This window comes from Ambystoma mexicanum, chromosome 1q (assembly GCF_040938575.1).
Source record: "Ambystoma mexicanum isolate Mex_15411 chromosome 1q, UKY_AmexF1_1, whole genome shotgun sequence".
NCBI classification, from domain to species: domain Eukaryota; kingdom Metazoa; phylum Chordata; class Amphibia; order Caudata; family Ambystomatidae; genus Ambystoma; species Ambystoma mexicanum.
The window spans coordinates 864,488,036-864,515,109 of NC_090922.1; the positions used below are offsets into that span (position 1 = coordinate 864,488,036).

General features: G+C 43.4%; 1 protein-coding gene across 2 annotated transcripts in view; it reads left to right on the forward strand.

Annotated features, from left to right (window-relative positions):
- Positions 1-27,074, forward strand: part of DENND1B (DENN domain containing 1B) — a 2,623,009-nt gene that overhangs the window by 2,219,606 nt on the left and 376,329 nt on the right. For both annotated transcript variants that reach the window (XM_069641511.1, XM_069641512.1), the window contains one exon: positions 26,265-26,333. In XM_069641511.1, the coding sequence (XP_069497612.1) occupies positions 26,265-26,333 (69 nt within the window). The remainder of the gene's footprint in view (positions 1-26,264; positions 26,334-27,074) is intronic.

The following is a 27,074-nucleotide window of genomic DNA, read 5'->3' on the forward strand; positions in this document are numbered from 1 at the left end:
CCCTTCAAATTGTCATCTTGTCATGCATGCTGCTAGATGACTGAGACACTTCACATCATGGATAGGCGTTTCTCTTGCTATAACTGTCCTGGCTGTGCTCATGGCATAAGTAACGATAGAACATGCATAACAGCTCTCACCTGACATTCTCCTCCCCACTTCCTTCATGCGCTGATACCACATGTTATTCTTTAAATGTGCTGAGTTATCAAGGTATATATTTATATCCTCTTGATCTTTTCCAGTATCCCTCTTAAGTAATCTACTTGGAAATATCAGGAAAAATAACACTTGTGCTTTTATTAGGGATAGAAAAAGGATGCCTCATTGTTGGACACTTCATCTTTATTGTAACACATCATTTGACGAAATGCTTTAAGTATAAGGAAATAAAGACTTCACAATGTACAAAACATACCTACAAGGAATTTTGCAAAAGGATTCATATGTTTTACTGCATTTAGTATATTAATAGGTCTTCTTTCTAGCAATGTGTCTTTCACAAATGGGAAAATTCCCATTCTCTTTTATCAACATTTAGTTCTTGTAATTCCCACTCTTTTATCACAGAAATTGTAATAGTATTGCAATGATGATCCTGTAGTTAATAGGGGCTGTTTTGGGGTTTCCAAAAAAGTTGATAGTATCAACGTTTCATCTCACTAGAGCTGGGTAAGAATGAAGTATATAAGTGAAAACAGCATGCAACAATGTATGCAACGTTATAGGCAACATAAAGTGTTGTGTACTCTTCTTTTTCTGTCTTCAAAACATTGTCTCTTTAACCTATCAGAAATAGTTCTGTGAACACTGCAAAGTTTGTTTATTTCCCTTTAAACTTGGGAATAATCAATTATTTTGATGATTCTTGTTGGCTCTTGGTTGCCGATCTAGACTGCATTTGTGGAACAACTTCTCTTGCTTCACTTTCAACGGGCTTACAAAACTGCAATTATCTGTGGATAAGTGCATACCCTCCCTCCATTCATTCATGATATAATTCATGCGTAAAGACGGTGACAAACATCCCTTCCAAAAGGATAGCCCTACTCAAAGGACATGTGTAGTAGAGAAATAACGGTGCGTATGTTTACATTTCATTTATTGCATTAATCCAATTTCATTGTAAAACAATCATTTGTAAGAAAAACCACATGTAATACATTGACATTTTATATATTAAAAGCCAAATTTGAAGAGACACATATCACATCTAGAAAAACACATATCATATCAAAGCCAGTGAACACAACTCACCGATCCTTACATCCACGTTCATCCCCATTCATACCATCAACCATTTATACTGTGCAAAAGCCGCAATTCTAATGGTTCTGTTCTAAAAGCAGAACACCCATCTATTAGGGCTAGACTCCTGTTGTATACTTAGAAAAGCATAGTTAACACTGATTTTTTTCCTCTCAAAGTTAAACAAGGCAATTGTTCAAATGAACTTACGTATGAACATATATCAATTACCATATTTTTTGAAAAAGTGTTGAACTCAAGATAGCCCAACTAGCAACAGTGGGCTCTATGGTGTTGTCTACCCAATTCATGTTAACATAGTTCAGCTTGATATGTAATGAGTGTCGTCCAGGTGTTCAATATACAACTTATTCCCATTTACAAAGTTTTCATGCTTCTATAGGTCAAACTGTGTTGCTGTGGAAGCCACTTCAATCAAAAACGAGGACAGGCAGGGAAGCAAAGGAAAAAAGCAAAAAACATTTATTTTATTAAAATCACTCTCTGCCATATCCCCCATATTTTCAACATCTTATCATGGCTTGTTGAATACTTTCTGACTCAAAACATCACACCCCAATTTGTCCTGTCCACACCCCTCCATAGTAGTGAGCATGGCTGAGTCTGGGTAATTGTACCCTTATTTGAACAAGGAAGACTTGTGTCCTCTCCTTAGATTTGTGGAAAGGTGCCGTCTCTAACCAATGCTGAACAACATCCTCCCCACCCTGTGTGGCCAATACACACTAAATGTGGGAGCACAAAGTCTCCTGAATGGACAAGGTACCCCTCTTAGCTCAAATTCCACCAATGAAGAAATCAATGAATGGCCCCAAACCATAAGTTTGTGGTGCTGCCTTCAATTGGATATACTCCATATAGTAGTTCTATCCTAGCTGCGAGCGCGAAGCAGGACTTCTTTGTTGGACAGTCCTCTTTCTGTCTGTTGGTATAAATACATGGTCAATACAATTGAAGTCACCAGGGTATTCGAGTTCTGTCTCCTTCCCCATTCATGTCTTCACATCGCGAGCAGAACCAATTATGTTATTTGTTTAAAATAATCCCGATTATTATTTAAAATGTCCCGATTTTGTGGAAGATGCCCGCACCAGCAAAAGCAACTAGAAGACAGAAACTAAATGAACTGTCCTTTTTATAACGGAATAAGTGTCCAAATGTGGTACTATAGAAGGTCCTGAAGAAAGAGTCAAATAGAAAATCCCGCTGAAACCGGTCGACACTGGTTGGACTAGGTTATTATTCCAACCTACCAGATTTACAAATAACCTGGCAGAAATCTGGTACATAGGACATATATATTTTTGTAATAGACTTAGTGGAATATTTCCACTGGACGGTGGTTGTGCCATCATATTTTATAAGACACATGAAGGGCCAGCAACATTATTAAAAATGAACGGTTGACTGACCTTAGTGTGCAGCATTTTAGTACAGGAAAGTAGTGAGCCATTCCCCCCTTACTCATTCCCCCCTTTTTCTCCAGCTAGCCGATACATCAGCGCCTGACTAGGGATATTCCATCATAAGGGACAGTGACATCTAGCTAATAGCAGTGACTCAAGCGTAAGGTTTAATAATTAATAATACATTTTTTAAACAAATAACATAATTGGTTCTGCTCATGATGGTATAAATAAATGAGCACCATGTTATACTTCCTCTGTATATGTCCCTCACATTGATGTCCTGTCCTATAGACCTTTCCATTTGTTTCTATTGCCAAGGGTGTATCCCTGTACAGTAATCTGTCCCAATGTGCTTGTCTAAGTGCACATCTAAGTGCATTTGCCATCATCATTTACCTTATAAATGTGGCCTATAAATTCTGTGTGAATGTCATTTCGTCACGATCCTTTGTTGGGCACAAAAACAACTCAAAGGGATGCTGTTCCCGTTCCCCATATTTCTCCAATAGATCTTCCTCTCCGATTTGCTAGTCCTTGCTGTATGTGTCCACAGGCACTAAAAATAGAAAGGAGAGGGCGGGAAGTTGAAGGGGGGGGGGAAAGAAGGGGGGACATAGAAAACAGGAAGAGTTATGTGTACTAGTCCAAAGTCACACTACCCGTTCCGTAATGCGGGACCAGTGTCGACCCCTGTCTCCCGCCAGTGGCAACCCGCCACGGGAGAGCTCCTCCCAGGAGGGCAGTAAACAGATTGCTGACCTCCGGGGAAAGCCCATCCACGCGGCGGTCATGGCACGCAGTCGGGAGTCAGTGTCTCAGGTGGCCCACACACCCGGAGCGTTTGCTCAAAACGTTGAGGGCTCAGAACTCACCCAAATTTGTTGTTCTATGTCTAATATTGTCCAGAGTCCCACTGCACTCATTTTACCTCGTATTCTTGATACAGGCTACACCACTGCAACACGTGCAGAGCTCACCTCCAGATTCTCTGTGTTTAGGTTAATGAAACTCGCCATCCATTGTGCCATTTGTATGTGTTCAAACGTGAACATGCCCACGTTCACAGACCGCACCTCCGATTGCAAGGGTGGGATCCAACACAACGTCTGGGCAAGTTTCCGCATTGCATGTTCCCATGGAGACAGTTAAAAGGCTAAGTCAAGTTAAAGGGCCAGTGTGCCCATACACACGCAGGGCTCCTCTGTTGTGAACAGCGCCCCAGTGGGGTCTAAAAAGAAACTCACCTAGCACAGCCAGGCATTTCCCAATGGTTCCTGAGGCAAACCCAGGATCAGTGACATGTTCTTTCACGTGGTACCCATTTGGGATACAGCCCAAAGATTTTGAGTGTTTACAATTCACCCGGTCTAATGAAGTTGTTGGTAGTAATACCCAACTAGGGATGTAACGGTATTACGGTATACCGTTAAAGATACCGTGAACCAATTAATTGAACAATAATAACCGTCACATTGTTTATACCGGTATACCATTCATACCGTTAAGTGTGCTTTTCAATCTGATTTGGAAAGGCTGCAGTAAGCAAGTGCTGCGCAGTCTTGGTCTTGCACTGTTGGATGTGCCGTCTGCCAAGTAGTTTCAGTTTGAGCAATTTTTAATGCCATTCCATAAACCACACATGCGTGACACAAAATCAATATGTTAGCAATAGGAAGAATAAATACAGTGCCAAGGAGGAAAAGGGTTTGCTTTTTTTTTTATTTATATTTATTTTAAAGCGCTTACACAGCCCGCAGGCATCGCGGCAGCTGTTAAAGAAATTGTTTTTGTTTCTTTAGTTGTGTAATTGTTTTTGTCTTAGTTGCGTATTTATAACACGCTTAAACACCCAGAGGTTTCTAAGCGCGGACCCGGGGATCGAACCTGTGTTGCTTCGTGTCGTTTTGCTTCCAAGGCGTGCACGTTGCCGCTGAGCTATCCTCCCGGGACTTTGGGTTGGCGGCTTTGGGGTTTATATATTTATAATGGATAATGTTTTCTAAACCTATGACAATGGGGGATTTCCCTGGTTCTATCATTGAATTTACATATAATAAGTCACACTGCGAAATTTAATCATCTCTGTGGGTGTTCCCTGCTGCCATACCAAAGGGTAACGTGTCCGTGATTACTGAACACCTTGTGGCCCGGAAGTAAACTAAAGGCTGTAATGTAAAGAGAGAGTGTGTGTGCATGCGCACAAGCGTATACTACCATCAGACTCCATTGATCTGTGGCATGCAGGTTATCAAGATGGCAACATGTTCATCTTCACCAGTAGCCAGTGGGGGAGCTAAAAGCCTAAATGACCACTTAAGAAAAGCTATTCAGTTTGCTTTGCCAGTCGCAGCAGGGCTCCCTCCCCTCCTCCTCCTCCTCTCCACACGTGTGTTTCTGTATGGTGGAAGCAAGGGGTGGCATTTCAGTGGAAAGTATGTTGAAAAGCCCAATTCTGGCCCTGAGTGCCTGGTTTTGTTTGTGATGAATAATCTGACAATGTATGACCTGTTAGAAAATATTTGTTAAGATTAGTTAACTCCACCTGCTATACCGCGATAACCATGATATACCGTCATTTGGAAAGAAGGTTATTGTACCGTCATAAAATTAATACTGTGACACCCCTATACCCAACATGTAGTCTCCCAAGGGAACCTGAAATGCAGTCTCCCTTGATGTATCATATATTTGTAAGGTACCTAAAATTAATGTTCATCCGGTGCGATTGTACAGGGCCTATTTGGAATCTACTGTATCCAATCAGGATGTCCAATGTACCACTAACCATCAAATAGACCAATTGAGAATGCCACTTTGCTGTGTAAAGATATTGGGAATGTCATCCTATCACATAATTCTATATGATACCCAGGATCCGTGTCCATGCGGCGCAATCTTGTAAGGCCTAGCAAAGCTTACTGTGTACAATCAAACAGGCCAATGTGCGTACCAATATTGGATGGCCCAGTTGTAAATGTCCTCCTTACTGTATTAAGAATGCCCACTGAATGTCTTTGTTGAGGCCAGTTTCATGAGTGTTCAGTCGATGAATCCATTTTTGTTCCAATTTGGTTAACCTGTAATGCATTGAGTATTGGCTGCTGTCCGGGGACAGTTGATCTATTATTGTCCATTATATATCCTCTTCCGTGTGGTTTTCTACTGTATATTGTTGTACCAAGGGTGCAGTCCTGCATTTTGTACGAATGCGTGACCTATGATTGCTAATCCGGATGGATACCTTCCTTGTTGTCATACCTACATATAGTATGTTGCAGGGGCACCAGATAACATAAATAACTTTACATGGATGCACAATTTGTGAATTGTCAGAGTTGCCAGTAGTGGTTTTTGTAGTAATATGACAAACAATGCACTTACCACATGGGTAATGGCCCATAATGTGTTCTTTGCTATTGCTCCAGGCAGCTTTAAGCTGCTCTGTGCAAAATTAGCCCCAACCTAGAATGAACCAAATGGTCCCAGAGATTCTTTGACCGTTTTAAGGCAAACAGAGGCAGTCCACTGGTACAGCCTGTATTAGTGACATGATTCCAGTGTTTTTTTTATAAGCTTTTTAACCTGTACTGTTTGTGGTGAAAACTTTGTTACACACACCAACCGATCGGTATCCGTTTTCTTCTCCCTCTGACTCAAAAGCTGTTCCCTCGGTGTCCACCTTGCCTGTTTTGCCGATCTCTTGATTAGTTTGCATGGGTACCCTCTCTCCAAGAGTCTGGTGCCCAAAAGGTCGGCATGTAATTTGTAATCTACGAAATTTTTACAATTCTGTCGTAGCCTCAGGAATTGACCATAAGGTAAATTATCCTTTTGGGAATGTGGATGTTGACTGGAGTATTCAAGCAAGCTGTTCCGATTGGTCTCCTTCCTGCATAGAGCCATGAATATACAGCCTTGCTTTTGAGCAATGATTAAATCCAAAAATGGTAACTGCACTGGATCCCAGTGTCCTGTAAAAGTCAGATTAGGTTTGCACTCATTTAGCCAAAAAAGAAAGGCCTTTAGCTGTTCTTCCACACCAGTCCAAATGAAGAATATATTGTTGATGTATCGTTTCCAATGGGAGACATACTCCCCAAATGGGTTGTTGTTATACACAAACTGGTCTTCAAATTGTGCCATGTATATGTTGACCAAACTCGGGGCAAACTCTGCCCCCATGGCTGTACTTTCAACGGGTGCCAGACGGTAAGGGTCTCTCCTTTGCAAGTTTTACGTCATTAAGGTTTAGCCAGGCTTGTCTTCCTTAGATCTTCATGGCTATGGGGGGTGTGGGTGACCCCTCTACTACGTATGGTCCTTCAAAACGGGGCTTATTCCAAGTGCGGACAAAACTCTTAACAAGCACTAGATCCCCTGGATACAAGCTGGGTGGCTTTAACAGTTCTATTGGATTGATCATTTGGCTGCTTTCTTCAATCTTCTTCAACCCTTCCTCCCGGGTCATATTTGTCATTTTTAATTATTCATCTCATCCCCTAATGTTTTTGCTACAATATGGGCAGCAGTTTCTATTTGAGTGTGAGGAGCAAGGGGTACTCTCATGCGTTGTCCAGTAACCAACTCACAAGGAGTCAAGTGATGATCTGAGTCAGGTTGGTTTCTCAAGGAAATAAGGCAAGGGGTAGGAAATATAGCCATCCCTTCAAAGTAATTTTTATTTGAGCTATCCTTTCTTTAAGGAGTCTGTTTAAATGCTAAATGCTCATAAATACAATTTGCCTGTGGTTGATAAGCAGATGAAAATGTATGCTTTATGCCCAATAGAAGAGTGATCTGTTCAAACATTTCATTTACAAAATGCAGCCCATTATCAGACCGCAGGACTTCGCATACTCCCCATCTAGGAAACACCTCACGTTCGAGAAACTTGGCAGCACATGTGGTGTCGGGGTGCATGTATGGACCTGCCTCAATCCATCAGGAAAAAGGACACACTGTGGGATGTAGTAACATATTTATGCTCAGCCCTGCGGCATCACTGTGTCCTGGTGGTGCCAGAATCGTCAAAATGGCCGCAAAACCCCTGGGCGCGCCAACACCTATGAAAATGGCGCTGTCCAAAGCACAAAAAGAGGGCAATCAAATCTACCATGCATGTTGTCAGTGGTGGAATGGATGCCTCTCTCCTGAAACATGTAACTGGGCTGCCCCACCAGTAAAAATGGAGCCTGCAGGAAAAAGAGTGCTTGCTGAAAGAAATCCGGAATCTTGTTTTTAAATCTTTTCTTGGTTACTGAAAATACAAAGTGCTGGTCCAAAACACCCACAACACCCAATCTTCTTGCTGGGTGTCACATTTTACTGCATTCAAGAAATCATTGTGGAATTGCAATAACATGGAAAGCTTAATTGGTCATCAAAACACCCACAGTACAAGTTTGCCTGCTTGTGAAATCTGTCAAAATATGGGCGCAGTACCAGCGGCCGCCTGAATGACTGTTTGAAAAGCCTGCTTTAAAACTGTAAACTTGTACCATTAAGATCTAATGTCTGAAATCTAAGTGACCTGTTATCAAGAGTAACCTAGATTGTAACTTTTTAAACTTCATGGTTTAGAGTCTGAAATCGGTGTTCTAGCTGCTTGTTTTAAAATTACAAGTTTGTTTAAACAAAGAAAATTGCAACAAAATGACATTTAAAATTAAGCCTGACACCAAACCACAAACAATTTCCCCCGCAAGGGCCAGACTCCTCCCTTCTGCTCTATAGACCAGGAACTCGCACCCTTGTGTTGATTAAGAGGGGGGGATCTTGGGCTGCTGTAGGAAGAGCACAATAATGGACTTCCTCCAAGGCAAGGAGATGCTAATCAGGCCTCTGCCAGAAGGAAGGGGGCGGAGATTACTTCTGAACTGCAAGGAGAAGGAGGCAGAGACAGACAACCTTTTGTTGATTCACAAAGGACAAAAAGCATATTTCTAAAAAGACTGATAATTTACTGTGTACAATTTTAAAAAATATGGAAACCCCGGACTTCTAAACCTAATTTTTGGCTGCACATTTTAAGAGGAGCCAGAACTCTGTGCTATGTTCTGGGAAGTAACTGTAGAAATAGTGGTTTTATACCAAATGTAATCATGTCAAAAGCATGAAACTTCACACGCTCATGCCCATCTTCAATGCACACAGTTGTACACATTTTTGGATAAACTAGATATTGTGTTCCGGCGAAAAGGGCAGAATTCTGTCAAAAGCTGACACAAGATCCTACAATGATGGGGCTTGGAAGAACATCTGCTCCACAAAATATGTGATCTAGATATGTTTTTGTTATAAAGTATGTACACTTGTAAATATGTATTATACTAAAAGTAGATTTCATGTTCAAAAGTCAAGGGGAGGACTCTCTGACTCATAAAACCACATCATCATGGTGACATCCTGTTTTCTCCTCCAATCAAGGCAGAGGGGAGATTCTAACCTATAGCCAGCCTAGGGGGCGCGCTTAGGAAAAGCCAGCACACACACACCCCTTTACCAAATGCATAAATAGAGACAGCTGAGGACTTAGAAGCACACACAGATTCACCCACTAACCAATTGCTGGCGAAGCACCCTGAAAGAGATACATCCATATTCCTTGCTCCAGACTCTTGAAACTTGGCAAATCAGAATGGCCCACTCTATAGCTGAACCATTCTCAGCTAGGCCTTAAACTTCTAGAACCAGAATCCCACAAACCAAAGGGGAACATCAAAGAAAACAGCCAGGCTGTGCTGTAACTGCTTGCCTGCTAAATATTTATCTGCAGAACCAGGGCAGATTAAACCCAATCCTGTGCCATGTTGTGCCGATCCTGTCCAGTCCTGTTGTGCGGTGACCAGAGCGCCTTGCTGATTGCAGACCCTGTCCAGTCCGGTGTGCCCAGCAGAATTCCTGTCCAGAAATCTTGACTGACCAGAATTCCTGAAGGTTCTGTTCAAATATATATTGTGAGTATCCATAGTATAGGACTGTCACTAGCCTATGTACTGTCCATAGCAATCCCTATCCAAATCCATCCTATCTTGTCTTCAGAACTGCATGGTTAGAAATATTTTTGAATTGCTTGAACTCTTTATCTTATCCCTACTACCTTCCTTCTGTAATAGTATTGTTAAACATATCTTTGCGCTGATATATTTCATCTGAAGAAGGCAAGCTCCTCGGCAGGCAAAAACCTGATCCAGAGGCATCCTGGTCTAGTGGCTGTGCTTCTGTGTAGTATTTGCTTCTTCATAGTTTGACCCTTGTGTAAAGAAATCCTGTTTGTCTTTGAAAGTGCATCCCTGTTTTCTCATTTCCGTGCCTATCTCAGAAAAACAACCTCCACGAAAACATCCATAACTTCTTCAACTTTTATGCTAGAAACAAAATGTAAATGCCTGCTTGTAGCTAACATTCCCAGCTTTCCGTGCATCTCAAATCCATATAGTTTTTCTGCAATCGCGATTACCACGCAGAGAAAGGTTTGCCGCAAATTTTCGTTTTGGCAAAATATTACACATGTAAAATAGCTTTTCATTGTACCCGACCTCAAATTTCAATTTGCACCTTGCCTATTAGTTTCAAATCATCGCTAGTGTTTGTCTGCAACCATATAAAGCAGCTCCCATTAGAATTTAAAAAAATTTCAGTGATTTAGCCCATATTTAGTGTTTTACCCATTCCATTCAAAGACAACCGTAAAACCATTGGACAGTTTGCCAATCAATTCTGTTTCTCTCTTGTGTTTGCTGGGGGGAAATTGGGATTGACATTGTATTTGAATTCTGCATTCCTGAAACCTGTTCTCTCTCCTCCTATCTCTCTACATTGCATATTGTGGGGTTGAGGGGTGTGCAGGGGGAAAGAGTAAGCACATTGCTATTTCAGTTGAACACACACCCACAAAGTATTATTGATGCGCTGCATTGTTTTTGCTCATTATTACTCCTGGTGATTAAAGAGATTGCTTAGTGTGACATCACACCATTGGTGATTATTGTATCCCCATTAAAAATAATGTGATTATATTGTGAATATATAAATAGCCTGATTCCTGGTTCAGTGTGACCAGGGGGGTTCCAAGAGAGGGGCGTGATATAAGTGGTACATAGTTCAGAATAAAATAACTTTTAGACAAATAAATAAGGATTTCAGTCGTGCATTACATGCTAGGCATTGGCTTAGGTTAACTGCCGGATTGAAATCTTGAAATCACTTACAACACTACTACTTACATATATTTGTAGCCATTGTATGTTGGCTACATATCCACATAGTCTATAGATGCTGAAAAGGACCATTAGTGCAGGGATATTTCTCCTCTCACTGTTTGCAAGATATGCCCTGCTGTGAATTTCTCACAGGCAAGGCAATTTACAATGAACTGTGCAATGTGTTCTGTCAAATTTGGTGAAAACTGGCAGCAAGATTCTCTGTAGTTGTATGCGCAGATAGGGAAGCTGGTCCTGCGAAACTATCAATTGGGCACTTCACCACAGCGATAGCCAAAGGGGTCTTTAGTACCTTAATGAGTTTGTCCAATAGTGGCACGCGTTGTGCTGGTTTGCCAACTCCTTTTTCAGTGTGACAATCCTGCGTGTACACTTGACATCACATAGGTGAAGACAGAATACACTGCCACTTCCTCATCCTCGTAGCTCTGAAATGCGCCGATAAGCACCACTAATTCTGCAGCCTATGCTGAACAATGTAAAGGCAATCTTGCACTTGTCACTACTTAAAATTCACCATTCTTTTTTAACTTCACTACTGCCAATCCCATATGCCCTTCTCCTGTTGTTTGGTCCATTTTTGAACAGCCATCAATTAATAGAATTTCCCCCCTCCTAGAGCGTTTTCTTTAGCATGGTGAATGTAGTCATAAAACTCAGTATATGTTGTATAATCATGCACATAATCCTGCTTTCCTAGTGGTGCTGCTATGAATGTCGTGTTCACTACTCTGCATCTAACAATTTTTCTCACTGGGTTCGAAAGAATCACCTCATAACTTGACACTCTTTGCATAGTCCATGTGCTTTTAGGTTTCTCCAAAATGGCAAATAGGGAATGCTCGATGAATACAGTCATGGAGCACCCCATTGTAATACTTTCACCTTTTTCAATTGTGAAAGTAGCAGCAGCTAATGCTTGTTCACAAGGATAATGCCCTCATATTAATGGGTCTAAAATCCCACTTTAATAAACCAATGGTTTATGTCCATGTCCTAATGTTGTCTTCTGCGAGAGGACTGCTGTCATTACCACTCCATTTGAATGTGAGAATAAATAAAACTCCCCGTTATAGTATGGAATCCCTAACATCAGGGGCTGTTCAAATCATTTGTTTGAATTTTTCAAATCGTCTCAACTGTCCATGTTGTGTCGTCTTTACCTATCTGTGCTTCTTTAAGTCCATTCAAAAGTGTTTTAATATACATGCTGTAATCGAAAACCCAGGCCCTACAATAATTACATAGGCCTAAAAGTTGCTGTATTTCCCTCACTGTCTTAGGTCTTAGAGTTTTCATGATCGCTTCAGCACTCTCAGGTGTAATTTTTCTCCCTTCTTGAGAGATTAGCTGTCCTATGTGCGGGACTTCTTCCTGGCAATACTGTAGTTTCTCTTTGTCCACTTTGTATCCTTATTCTGCCAATACGGCCATTAGCTGGACTGAATCTTATCTGCATTGTTCTTCTGTCTCGCTGCACAGGTCATATACGTACTGAATCACTGTGCTCTCAAGTTGTATGTTACCTAGGTCCATCTGAAGAACCCTATTAAATATTGATGGGGACTCACAGTACCCCTGTGGTAATCTTGTTTGTTCCCACCGTTGATTTCTATACGAAAAGGAAGTCAAATCTTGGGAGTACACATGAAGGGGGTTGTTACATAATATCATAGCTGGATTCAGAACCAGAAGAAAACTCCTGAATAACCCCCTCCACCCCCATTGATTTCTTTACTAGGCACACAGGTGTGTTTTATGTGGAGTCTGATGGTAATAGTATTCCCTGCTGTACTAAGAGGAAATGGTTTCAAATATACCTTCATCTGCTTCTCTGGACATGGGATACTGTTTTGCTCATGGTAAAATTGGACCTGGTTTAAGCTTGATTTTAACTGTTCCTCTCAATAGACCTAAGTCATATGGGCTTTTGATCCATAAAATGCTTGGCACCTTTTTTAAATCTTCTTGGAAACATGATGGTTTCTTCTTTACCAATGCCATTCTCTGTGGTATTTCCCCATTCTCAACTTTTATCCAATATGTAAGGCTTATGAAGAATACTAGTTCATCCTCTGAATACTCATCTCTGAACAGCTTCTCATCTGTCAAGTCTGTTAGTCTATATCCTTCGGGAAGAACTATTACTGTTCTCCATGCTCTTTCTTCATCTGTCCCATGAACACCCACCCTGTCTTCTCTTACCACTGCTGCCTCTAGTTCTATGGGAATAACCTGTCCTTCCTCATGATCCATAGGTATTTGTGGTCTAAACAAAAATGTGTCCGGTATCATCAATAATGTACCTAGCAATGCAGGCAGCCATGTTAACAAAATATTGATGCCATACAAAAATACTTCCGAGTCTAAAGGGACACCTCGTAATGCTTTTTGGCCTGTAAATGCTATTATAATTTCAATAGATTGCTTTTCTCCCGCAGATTCCTCATCTTGATAGATATCCCTCCGCAGCTCTGCTGCTCAGAAACCTTTTCCACAGGGGGCATAGTGGATCTCGACTCGGCCATCGATCTGTCTTGCACGTTGGTCGAATGTCGGCTCCGGACATGACGTTAGCCAGCATACAAATACCACATCACTACACACCATGTCTCAGTTCCTTTTTTCTGTGCGCTCACACGCTGCATCGGGAACTTGCTTGTGTTTCACTCAATGTTTTTCATTAAATTTTTTTGATTTACCTCGACGATGTCTTCGCACCAGATCATGGGTTTCAAGCGGTGCTCAGATTGCGAGGCCAAAATGTCAATGACGGACCCACATCATGTCTATTTGTGGTGTCGGGTTCCTCTCATGGCACAGAAGCTTGTGTGTCATGCGCCAAGATTCAACCCAAGTCCCTGTGAGACAGAGCCGATAAGCTGGCCCTGGGCCGACCGTCGCCTAAGTCTCTGGTGCAGTCTCTTGTCCGGTCGTCTGAGACCGAGACTGAGGAGCACACTCGTCCTGACAGGAGCCGGCACTGCAAGAAAACGAAAAAGAGGTCCCACTCCAGAAGCCATCCCTCGTACTCGTCCTCACTGAAGAAAAAGCAACGCCACCATCGGCTGGAATCGGATTCTTCCTCGGGGCCAGGTAAGCCATCTAAGGGACCGACCACTCGGGAAGAGTGGAATTTGTTTAAGAAAGAAATGCTTGACATGTTTCATCAACAGGCGGCTGTCGGCGCAGCTCTCACCCCCCGACTAGGAGGCCTCGGCCGCAAAAGCGGCGCTCGGTACCCCTGACCCCGTGCTCGCCAAAAAAGTCAACACCTTCAGTGCTGATTGGGCTTTTGAGCTCCGTGGCCTACGAGGCCAGAAAATCACCCTCATGAAGCCTCTCCCACAGCACCCACTGGCCATCGGAGCTACTGGCGCTGACCTCTAACCCTTCGGCCTCTAGGGCTCCAACGCAAGCTAAACCCTCGTCCTCCAGACCTGTAGAGCCAAAAGATGAGCCTTCGATGTCAACCATGGAGCTTTCAACTACTGTGGCGGACAAGGTTTTTCGACTCAGAGGTCGATTTTCAGCGCCAATCAAGTCGAAGCATGTGAAGAGGTCGACCCCATCTTGTGGGATCCAGCAGCATTGACTATTTTGAGAAGCGAGACAACTTGAGGGCACTGGCTCAAGGCCTTCAAGATGCCAGTGGTTTGGACACATCTTCAGATCTTGAGATGCAACAGAAACAACCCTACACTCACTCTCATGTCAAATTCAGGACATTTGGTAGAAAAAGTGGTTGCCTCAAGTCTGTAATTCATCATTAAGGGTATGACCTGACGGACATCCATGACGAAGACCCGACTGTTGAACACAACACGCCCTTCAATCAGGCCATAGCTGACCCTTTGGCTTCCATCTAGCAGACCCCATGCACCTTGCATCTCGCAAGTACAAATGTCACAGGGAAGTACAGGCCGGCACGAGGGGGATCCCACTTTCCTCTCCACACACCCTTCCCCAGAATGGTTGGTAGTTCAGGCTGCCATTACATCCTCCAGACATGCTGCATCCACGTCAAATCACCGTACGGACAGGGAATGGAAAAAAATGGACGCTTTGGCCAAAAAGGTGTTTACCTCCGGCAGCATGGCTCTTAAGGCCACAAACGTAGCATGTGGTTTCACAAAGTTGTCTTACGATTTGTGGAAGGCAGTAGAGCATGCAGCAGAATACGTCCCAGAATGTCATATGCGGGAAGGATTTATACAACTGGTGGAGGATGGAATGGAAACTGCCAAGCAGTCCTTGCAAACAGGCCTGAATATTGCTGACTGTGTTGGCCGCTCCATGAGGTCGGCAGTAGTTATGAGAAGGCATTGAAAACTTCCGGCTTCTCCACCAATTTACAAAACTGGCCTTCTTGACATGCCTTTTGAGGGGGAGATGCTTTTCGGACAGAAGGCGGATGACTGTTTGGAGAAATTCATGAAGTCTAAAATTGCTGTGAAGTGGCTGGGTCTGGCTGCATAGGCGCTGTGTGTCTTATGGCAGGAAAGCACAGCCCCCATAAGCCAGGCAGAGGCATTTATTCCATCTCCGAAGGGGCAAATGAGCTTCTAAGGGCCAGCAGCCATCTGCTGCGGTGGGGGTGACGGCACCTTCGCAGCCGCTTTGATTTTCCCCTCCCAAGACATACCGGTTGGTGGACGTTTGGCAGGGCATTAGTCCCAGTGGCAGGAGATAACCTCTGATGCTTGGACCCTGCATTAAATTTGGTGGGGTTATTGTCTCCCCCTGTCTTCACCAATCCAACCTGGACAGGACCTCCAGGAACAACTGAGAGCCCTGTTGTCGAAGGGTGCTGTGGAAGAGGTGCCTCCCGATCAGAGAAGGTCGGGCTGGTATTCCCGGTATTTCCAGGTACCAATAAAAGGAGGAGGTCTCTGTCCCATTCTGGACCTCTGGGCTCTAAATAAGTTCCTGAGAAAAGACAAATTCTCCATGCTCTCGAGCCTCAGGACTGGCGGGTATCTAAAGACCTGCAGGATGCCTACTTCCATGTGCCCATACATCAGAAACATAGGAAATTACTGTGGTTCCTCATTGGGGGTAAGCACTATCAATTCAAAATGCTGCCCTTTCGGTTGATCTCCGCTCCAAGGGTCTTCACCAAGCTCATGGCGGTAGTCGTTGCTCACCTCAGGAGATCCAGAGTCCACTTTTTCTCATACCTGGACGAGTGGCTGATCCAGGGGAAGTCAGCGGAACAGGTTTTGACTCATCTAGACGACACCTGTTGGCTACTGCACTGGCAGAGCTTCTCCCTGAACTTGAAGTGCGACATGACACCGGTCCAAAGGCTCCAGTTAATCAGGCAGTCCTAGACACTCGGGCAGGGAAGGCCTTCCCTCCTGAGGAGAGAGCCGACAACATACAACTGATGGTCCAGTTGTTCTGGAACCACGCCACCTTACCAGCGGCTTCCTTTCTCTGCCTTTTGGGCCTCATGACCTCCTACATTTTCCTGGTGCCAGAGGCCAGACTGTGCATGGGATCCCTTCAGTGGCTCCTACGAAACCAGTGGTCTCAGTTTCTGGGAGCACTCGCGGATCCTCTCAATATGTCCAACCTATGTACTTTCTGGACTCGGCTGGTGGGACACACAAACAAATCTGATGGCAGGAGAACCCTTCTGGCCTCCTTGGACTCAGGCCCGAGTGGTCACGGATGTGTCCCTGAAGGGTTGGGGCGCTTGCTGCGAGGACTCGCAGGTGAGCGGCCTCTGGACTGCTTTGGAAGCCAGTTGGCATATCAACAGGCTGGAGTTGTGAGCCATCAGGCTATCCCTGAAGGCCTTTGCCCCATTGCTCAAGAGGAAGCAAGTCCTGTTTCGGATGGACAACTACACAGTGGCCATGCACAATTTAAACAAGCATGGTGGAGTGCACTCCCGTCCCCTCTGAACAGAAGTAATGCAACTGTGGTTCTGGTGGCTAGAGAATCAAACCCAACCCCGGATTCCCTCAACCTACATGCGTGACCCTTGAGCAGATGAGGCATGATGACTGGGACCTCTCTGAGGAAGTTCTTGAGGTGTTGCTGGCTGCATGCAGACAGTCTATGAGATCTTTGTATGCATGCAGGTGGAGAAGATATGAGGTGTGGTGCAGGGAAGTGCGAGGTTGGCCCCATCTCTTGCCTTTCCACAACGGTGATGGAATTCCTGCTGTCACTAGCCTCTTTAGGCCTTCAGGTTGCAACAGTCAAGGGGTATTTGGCTGCCCTTTTTGTTGTTCCAGATTGGGACCTTAACCTCGTTCTCCCCTTTCTGATGGCGGCTCCATTTGAGCCTATGCATTCTTGCTCACTTATGTCCCTTAAAACAGCCCTTTTGATTGCCATCACATCAGCCAGGAGAGTTGGTGAGCTGCGGGCCTTATATTTCAAGCCTCCCTTTTTACATTTCATCAGAGAGAAGGTTTCTCTTCAGGTCCGACCAGGGTTTCTTCCGAAGGTTGTTTCAGAGTTTCATCTTTCTCAGTCCATTGACTTGCCAGTATTCTTACGGCAGAGTTCAGGAAGCCGGACCAGATGTGCGTCGCCCATTCTCTTTCACGCAAGGGTCTTGTGATTACCAAACAGACCATCTTGCACTTGATCATTTTATGCATCGCTGAGTGCGATCAGTCGGTGGGAAAAGAAGTTGTTATAGTGTTATCTTGGTTTGCTTTGTTAGCTTGGACATTCCAGCTTGGGCTGGAATGTCATGATGGCAGCAGGGAATCTCATTGTTCAGTATTCAGTGATGTTTTCCTGTTTACTTTTACTGGGGATTTTATGTTGGGGCGGTTGGTGGTCAGCAAGACTTGTTGGTGCTGTTCCCGTACTGCTGGGGATCTTTTGATGTCATATAGCTATAATAAAACTGTCACAGATAAGCTGCCGCTTCCTTGTGTCAGTCGCTTAACAGAAGGGTATCGGGGGCCCATTCCAGCAGGGGAGTCTCTGCTTCCAAAGTCCTTCAGAGGGGGGACCCTGTTTGGGACATTTGCCACGCTACCACATGGTCCTCTTTACATACTTTCCCGAAGCATTATGTTCTGGATGTTGCACGTGGGTCTGATGCCCGTTTTGGCAGTGCGGTTCTGCAGAAGCTGCTTGTGTGACCCTTTCTGTCCTCCTCCTTTGCCTTATGCTTTGGGAGTCTATCAAGATGAGGAATCTGCGGGAGAAAAGCAATCCATTGAAGGAGAAATTACCTTACTGTAATGTTCTTTCTATGGATTCTTCTCCCGCAGATTCCTCATCACCTCGCCCAGCCATCTCTGCTCAGAAAGTGTTGTGGCCCTTCACTTCTGGTTGCATGTGGTACGATGGTGATGGCTTTGGGGTGCTCATCTCGGTTGTTAAAATACAATTTTTTTTAAAAAAGAGACATGTATTTCTAATTGGAATATTTTTAACCTCTGGTTGCTATTCCATAGTTGCCAACTGTAATGCTTTTAGCCTCATTCCGTTTTCCTATGCAGCGTTTGAGCCGGGAAAATTAGGGAGGAACTGAGGCTTGGGGCGTATTGACGTGTTATTTATATGGCGCTTGACCTCACTTCCGGAGCCAATGATCGACCACCATGCACGAAGGATTGATGATCTACGGCCGAGTCAAGGTCTATTACGCACCCTGTGGAAAAAGTTTCTGAGCAGCAGAGGTGTGGAGGGATTACTATCAAGATGAGGAATCTGCAGGAGAAGAATTCATAGAAAGAACATTATCGTAAGGTTATTTCTCCTTCCCTTACATTCAAGTAATGTATCTCTAGAGTGGATTATATTATCCCTTTGTCTGTAAAAGATATCGTCATGTTAAGTCTTGTCATTAAGTCACGTCCTAATATGTTAACTGGTGTCTGTCGAGAAGCATAGATACCTACAAAGAAGAAGCCTTGGCTTAGGGCCGAACTAATGAGATATGGTAGGCTAATTAGCTAAGAAAGGCAGTTGTCTGATGACGTTCCCCTGCACATGTGTTTAGTTGCTTATGTGCTTCTAACAAGCTGAATTTTCAAAGTTGGAAGAGAGTGCCAACCAATCCTGAGAGCCAATGTGATGGTGAACTATACATTGTTGCAGAAGCCTATCCGCTTCTGGCAGCATGCTATTATCTGTATTTTACGTAGTTGGAGGGTGTTTAAGGTGTGCCTACCAGATAAGGGGCAGCCAGCGATGATACTAACACTTATATGATCTATAGGTATATATGTTCACTTAACCAATCCTTCCACCCAATAGGTTTTTACTGTTTGCCACATAGGATGACTTAAATCGAGTTATAAAGCTTTTTGTTGAATGTAACACGCACTGCGAGTGTGTGAGCTACAATCTGTTTGCCAGGTTTCCCTACTTTATTGAACTGATAATAAAGTAGTATTTTGCCATATTCTTTGAGTCTGTCCGATTATTTGGGTCTGCACATTTTGGTAGAAGAGGATGGTTCAGATCCCGACTCTCCAGAGTTTTGACATCTTCCATCATTAGCCAGAAGATGGCAGAGTTTCCTGTGGAGAGTGGAGAAAACAAATGTGTAAAACTAGACAGTCGGCGGTTGTCTCTTTGAAGAAATTCCTGTCCGGTCCCCATGGGCACCCCGCAGACTGAAGGCAAAATGGTCGAATGGGGAAGAGTCGATACCGAAGGGCTCGGACTGAGCCACAGATGCAATTAGAACTTCTAAAGTGGCAAATAAAAATTGTATTATAAGTATTATAAGTGTAAATATATATAGTAAGGAAACAGGATTTGTTTTAAGAAAGAGAGATTGCCTCGATTGCTATTCCCAAGGAAATAAAAGGTGATGCATTACACTCCAAGTGGGGTATTTTTAAGAGAGGATTCCTGAGGCAAGGCCGATATATGAAGAATGCGTTTTACACTCCAGAAAGGGGTAAAACAGATGAGATACCTTTACTAGAGAAAGTAAAAGAAAGACGATCGTAGAAACTGTTGTGCACATTTGTTTGGGGGGAAACATAAAACGATAGTAATAATCTAGCTGTTTATCAGACCTTAAAAAATGCGATTGACGTCAATCATAGGAGGATAACAGTTGAGGGAAGAAATAGAGCAAAATAAGATTCTTAAAATTGTTAATAATAAAAACAGCAGGATAGCGAGAATCGATAGAACTATAATAAAAGAGCAAAGAAAATATTATTATGTAGGCTTGAAAATTGGTTGAAGAATTGTTTTTGGGAAATGGGCAGCGATTGATGGTGCTTGCCCAAATTGATTGTTGTCATATAATTAAAGTACTAGCAGAATAAATTGTCTGGTAAGTATTGACCGTTAAGAATGACTTGTCATCATGGAGGACACTCCTCTTTTACATTTGTGCAAAACATTACAGAGATACACACCTAAGATTAGGAAATATCATGCTGACTGGGTAAGAGGCACGGCTGACAAAATGTTCATGCCTTGGCCTCAAGAGCATTCCCTATCAAGAACAGTATTGCAACACATGACTACATACTTGCATGCTCTGTACACAGGAAAAAAGCTACAAAGTGGTTAGCTATCTTACAGCTATGAAAATGTATCGGAGCGAGAGAGAATACCCATCCGAGAGGGAGTGGATGCTTAATCAGCATTAGGGAGAGGGCCAATCACCCTCAGTGCCTCTTTCTCCTTCTGAAGATAAGAGTACAGACACTGAGAAACAGGAATTCTATCTTTTAAAGGAGTTAAAAGAAGCAGGGGTATATTAATCCAATATATGCGCCCCCGCTTATAGTAGTGAAGATAGTATAGAAGAAAGTAAAACTAAAGAACCCAAATACATATCCAGATGTAGTAAAAGTGAGGAATATACCGAGAGAAAGGATGGACTGATAGAGATAAAATAAGAGGCCGTGAGACAAAAAGGAGAGAACGACAAAGCCGGTGAAGTTAAATTTCTACAAAATTAGTGGATGGGAGGACAAATATTACTCCAGTTACACCGAAAGCGTATCAACGAATTTAAAGGAAGAGAAGAAAGAGGAACAGAAAAAGAACGAGAAAGGGCATACAAAGATGAGAAGGAAAAAGAGGAAGCAAAAGGAAGAACGAAGAAGGTATGAAGAGCAGACAAAAGAGAAAAGATGGGGAGAAAAAGAAACATGAGGAAAGAAGCACATTAAAAGAAGGAAGGTTGCAAAGAAGGCAAGAGGTAGAAGAGAAGTGGGAGATGAGAAGACGGGAAGAGGAAACACAAAAGTAAATGAGAAGAAGTAGAGGACAAAGGGAAGATGAAATGGATCACATTGTTAACAGATGCCTAATACCAATTGAAGAATGAGAATGATGGGTGGAAGAGAGAAGGTCGCAACAGCCCCACAGGGAGCTGCACGACATACCCAGAGCACTGACCTTGGCTGATGAGCACAAGTCAGAAGGCGTAGGGAAAAGGTTTGAGAAATTATATAGACGGATGAGGAAAAAAGATGGTTATGAGACCAGAAGGAGTATCGAAGGATCTCTACCGAGAGAAACAAGAGATAGATTGGATGACGTAATGATAGACAAGCATACAACGCTGTCCCTAAGCAGACTAGGTCTTGATGACGAGGAAAGGGATAACAGTCATACCAGCTGGGGTATAATGATGTCAGACGAAGAAAGGGAAGAAAATGAGAGAGTGCAAGAAGAGAGTGCATGTAGCTCTTCAATAGACCCAGATGTGGGAAAAGGTGTAAAGTGGCCGGATTTAGAAGAACTGCAAATAAAAACACCAGAGACTATATCGTATCACAAACGACTGCAAGGATGATCGCATAATGTAGGGAAATGCCCCTGCCTTTTGTAAGTAGATTGAGGTCATTGCCAGGACAAACCTGCCCTACCTGGAAGATAAACACAGATGGGTACGATTGTAGAACATGGTTCACACAATTCCTGTTTATTGGAGAAAGGGGAGGGCGACCACAATATATACTGTGGCCTCAGATGGATAAAGATAGTTTAAAATGCAAATTACCTAGTTTGACTGCATGGACTTAAGAGTTAGAAAGAATGACAGCAGCGATTATGACCAGGAAAATTAGAGAGAATGAAGATCCTGTTGCTTATATTCAGGAGATTCAAGAACGCTGGTGTCTTGAGATGAGAGAACCATGGGATAAAACAGTAGCATCTGTATATCATATTTTATGTCGGGGACTGCACAAGCCAGTGCAAAGGCAGATGAAAAAACAGGTAGGGATGGAAGCAAAGCCATGGCCAGAAATACAGGTGACTATTGCACATCGTCGATTGTAACAAGTGAAGAATAAGAAAAAAGCTGAGAATTGAAAGCTTGAGGAATCAAAGTTAGATCAGAATTTTCTTTTCGAAATTTGCCATAGAAGAAGCTGTACTGACAAGCGGGGAAGGAGTGGTTGCACAACAGTTACAACCTACACAGCCAAACAATGTAGGGTACCCAGTAGATCAAGGCGGGTACAATTTCTGGTCATGAGGTAGAGGGAATGGACCTAGATGACGAGGAGGTGGATTTTCAAAATCCTCAGGAGTGGGAGGGGGATTTAATGGATGACAACCGCAGCAATGCTGGAATTGTGGGCGAATGGGACATATGGCCCGCACATGTAGAAGTAGAGGGGCATGCAGCAGAACTGGCAAGCTCCAAGAGGGGCCACAGGCTATTTTCCACAGTATAGTATAGAACGACTGGAGTATTATGCTCAAAATCACACGCAGTATCAGACGTGCGCAGCAAATGCAGAAGATTCTGCTACAAGCACAGTCGCCACAAAGGCAGTCGCAGCAAGCGCCTATGCAAAGTCCAGCCCCAACAGTGCATTTTCAAGTAAAAGGCGATGATGCCACAATGGAATGAGATTACAGGAGCCCCACAAACACCTACACCTAGGATAGGGAGTGTGACAGTGATGGGAGGACATCCTTTTACAGGTACAGGGATACATTTATATCCACAATAGGAAAGACCACAAAGCGACCTGATGTGTTCAGTACTATCAGTGACAGCAGACCGCCCCCCAAGAGGAACCGAGGGTCAAGGTAACGAAAGGAGGCAAGACATTTGTTTCTTGCAAACATGGGAGCACCCGTTCCTGTGTTTGAGAGGGAAAGTACCCAATGTGTGTCATTGCCATGCATGCACAGGGATTCTATGGAGCTATGAATTTACTTCCTTTTACTGATGATTTACCAAATAGACCATGATCAGGACAATGTGATTTTGATTCTGCCTATCATGGAGGAATTGGTGAGGATACACCTTTTGGATGGAGTGAGTTGTAGGCCATTTTAGATAACGGCCAGAGGAAGACCTCGTCGTTGAGGTGCAAACACGTGTTGGTGACGAGACCCTTTAAGAATACATGTCATGCAGAGTGCTTTCTTGCTGTTCTTCCAATATGACTGAGGTGAGGGGGTGGGCTCTATAGATGACGTGTACATCTGCCTCTCTACATTTCTCTCTTTCAACACCCATGCGGGTTATTTAACCTCAAATCGACTGTGCGAAAGAGGGAAAAACTAGAACTGGGGCCAGGGATGTCATTTGGGTGTCGCCAGGGTTTGTAACTGCGACCCCTAAAAAAAAAAGAAGAAAAATACTTTTTTTTTTAATGCAAGCTCCTGGGCTGTCTGTGGCAGTGCCATGTGGCTCTTTGCTTCTGGGGTGGCTGGCTTTCTTGTTATGTCATCAGAGGTCTAGGGTCATATGATGTCACTTCCGCTACCCCTGGCATTTTGGTGCAATGACGTCCCTGACTGAGGCAGCAGGCGCAGTGCATGCTATTTATACAAACGTTGATGTCCCGTATGACACAGTACCCTCTGTTGTAGAAACGTTTCCAAAACTGCAAGCAGGATATCATTATATCAGGGGGAGTCATTTCACCAAAATGCCAGGGGTAGCAGAAGTGACATTAGATGAACCTCGGCCTCTGATGACATCACAGGAAGTGATGTCATTTGACCCCACCCTGAAGTGACATCATGGGAAGTGATGGCACACAACCTTTCACCCCTTGACAAAACAGAAAATGCCATTGTTCCTAAGTACTCTCTACAATATGGTTACAATATAACTGTAATGTGATAGACATTTCATACAAGAATGGATCACCATATGCATGGTTAATATCAGTGTGTATAGGCCCATATTACCAAATTACAGCATGCAAGCAGACGTCCATGGCCAAATGATAATGGTGTGTTATTATATAGCACTTACGTGTGAGTGCTTTTTATAGATCAAATATACATACAATATCACCCAACCTGTGTTGGTACCCCTTTATCAACCTCCGAAGGATGAAAGGCTGAGTTGGCCTTGCCAGGTTTTGAACCTGTTACCTGCAGATCACACACACACATCGCAGCAGCGAACGCTCAACACACTGAGCTATCTCACTGACTATAGCTATCTTATCGGCTACAGTAAAATGAGCAATTACATGTCTGAATGTTCTCAAAGTCAAAAAGCAAATTGCACTCTGTAGTGGATACCATGAAACTGGTAACTGAGATTTAACAGCAGGCCAGTTCATCTGCAAGTCTGGTGCAAGGTTGTCTACATGTCAAGCCTGTGTGGATCTACTTTTCAGGCATCAGAGCATGGAAAAATATATACCATTTGGAGGGTACATAACTGTGTATTAAAGAATTTAGAGTAGTGCACCCACATGGCATCCCATTCTCTGGGCGCTAGTTACCTCATACATGCAAACAAACATCCTGAACAGCATGTCATGGATATAGGACAGATAGACACATTACAACAAAGCATTCATTGTGGCACAATAAAATCAAAGGCTACTTTATTTGCTATTGTCAAGTGACCGAGGACACCGAGATGGAGTGTCTTGTGATTGTAACAGAGACAACGGCAGAAAAAAACATGCTAGAACTGCAACTTGCACAAATCAAAATACATAATCCAAAATGTATGCTTATTCTACTCAAAATGCTTTTTGGAAGTTTTTGTCTGCATTGTGAATTTGAGGTGTTTAAGAACAGACCAAATCAGTGGCTCACCCCCTGAAGTGTGCCTGAAATAAAGTTTTCATGAGTCTAGCAATTGTATAGAATTCCAGAAAGACACATTATTTGCTATTCCTATTCCTTTTTATTTAGGGTCACTGCTCAAAGTGTTACACTTGTGGCACTTCCTGTCTTTTTAAAAAGAGGCCTGAACAAGAATGCCAGCCACTCCAGAAACAGAGCACATGGCGCTGGCCACAGCCCAAGAGTTTCAATTTAAAAAACACAAAAAAACGTGTTTTAGGGATAGCAAGGGAGACCTCAGGGGTCACTCCTTGCGACTTTGGCAACTCCCAAATGACGTCCCTGCAGTAAATCAAAGATAAACAATCCGTGGGAGGAACATCCAGTAGAAAGAACATTACCAGGGGTAAGTAATTTGTTCTTTGCTGCTAACTTGACACTCGTTCCCTTAAATATGCCTTGGGGGGAATACGCCTGCACGCAAGAAAGTTTCTCCCCTCACAGAGTCTCTGACATTTGAAGGGTTAGCCACCCCACAACGCCCCAAAGTTTTTGTCTAATTGCATCTCACCTAGCAGTTATCCTTATCCGATGTTTTTGCTTGAAACTTAAGACTATTGAATACTTCAAAAGTCTGTATTGTTTTGGTTTCATGTTCTCCCTTCTTTGTATCGGGCAAGTTGTTAGCCGTTTTCCTGCTCTCAGCACCTGCGCAGTGTCCCCAAACGTTGCTCACTTTTTTGCCGAAATGCCTGGATATTCAAGAGAAAGCGGGGCCAAGGACTGCGTATGACGTGCTGCTGCTGTTTCTGTAGAGATGGCAGGTCCTTTCTCGCGCTCCCTTTGCGTTCCATGCCCCAAAGTGAGGTGTGGATGCAAGATTGGGTAGGAATGTTATCACTCGGGTTATACAGTAGGGCTGCTACCAGAACCCACTTGTCACAGGCTGCGGGGTCTGCAGCACCAACCCTTGCTGTAACACATCATTAATTGTCGGTGACATGCTCACCGCGTCACTGTAAATAAAGCGCTACAACTACAGCCCGCATTCTTTCAAAATAAATGTTTAATACATGAAGTTTCAAGTCCACGTCATCCATGCAGAGTTGGCCAAACCGATGGAGTTGGAATGGGAAATAACAGTTTATTTTTGGTAAAGCCTGTACTTTGTTTAAAAATAGTAACGGTTTGCCTTGATACATGACTAAAAGAATACATCATTTTTGTAGAATGCACTGATAACACATGTTCATGCGATAAGGAGTGTCTGACAGGCCACTTTGTTAGCCACAATCTTTTTGTAGGCGGGAGGGTGCAGTGAAGAGAATTCTAAATGTTACCACATGTAGCGTTTATTTGCCTGCTCTTCTCTGCTCATAACTATGGTTTCTGTATCAAACAGAAAGGCGGCGCACTAATCAACACAGCTATGACCAAAGCCACCCCAGCTGTCAAGACGGCGTATAAATATGTAAGTGCATTTATTTGTTTTGTCGTCTTCATTTTATGTGATATGTACAAGCGCCATTTGCAAACGTAGCATCTAGGCTCCATGGGGAAGGATTGGGGTGGGCAAAGTGGGAATTTATGGAAAGAAAGGGGGTTTTAAATTGACCTTTCAGTGCAGTATTGGGAATGAGAGTGCAGGTCCTAGTTAAATCATAGTTACAGTCGTAAAAGTAAGAGCATGACCAGCGCGATTCTATGGAATAAGCAATCGTTTTTGCTGGTGATGGCACCATTGCAAATTAGTGGGATTTTCTTTGAGGAGTACTAATTGAACTGCCTTCTTCAAACTTTATATGTGTTGCTGCTGTTCGAGTTCCTGCACGCGGATTCTCTAAAAATCTGGGAGACCCTGTGGGACTGTGGTTGGGGAGATGCAGTCTTGCCTTTTTAGACCTAAAATATGCTTGGCCACTCTAGTGTGCGCTAATTGTATCATCTTAGTAAGGTTTTTTGGAGGCTATCTTGCTTAATACCAAAGCTTGAGTGAGCTCTACTTTATAGACCATTTTCAGAAACTGGCAAAATAAGAGGTGATAGCTGGAAGGTTAGGAATAAATCTTAACCTCCGGCATTGCTCTGGCCAACCCTCCAGACTATCGTTCTTCACCTGCCAAGCCATTACTAAAGGGGAAAGACCATATGCAAATCGGGGTTGAACCCACCCCAAAAGGGGAAATCCAGCCTGAACTGCTTGGTCACATCC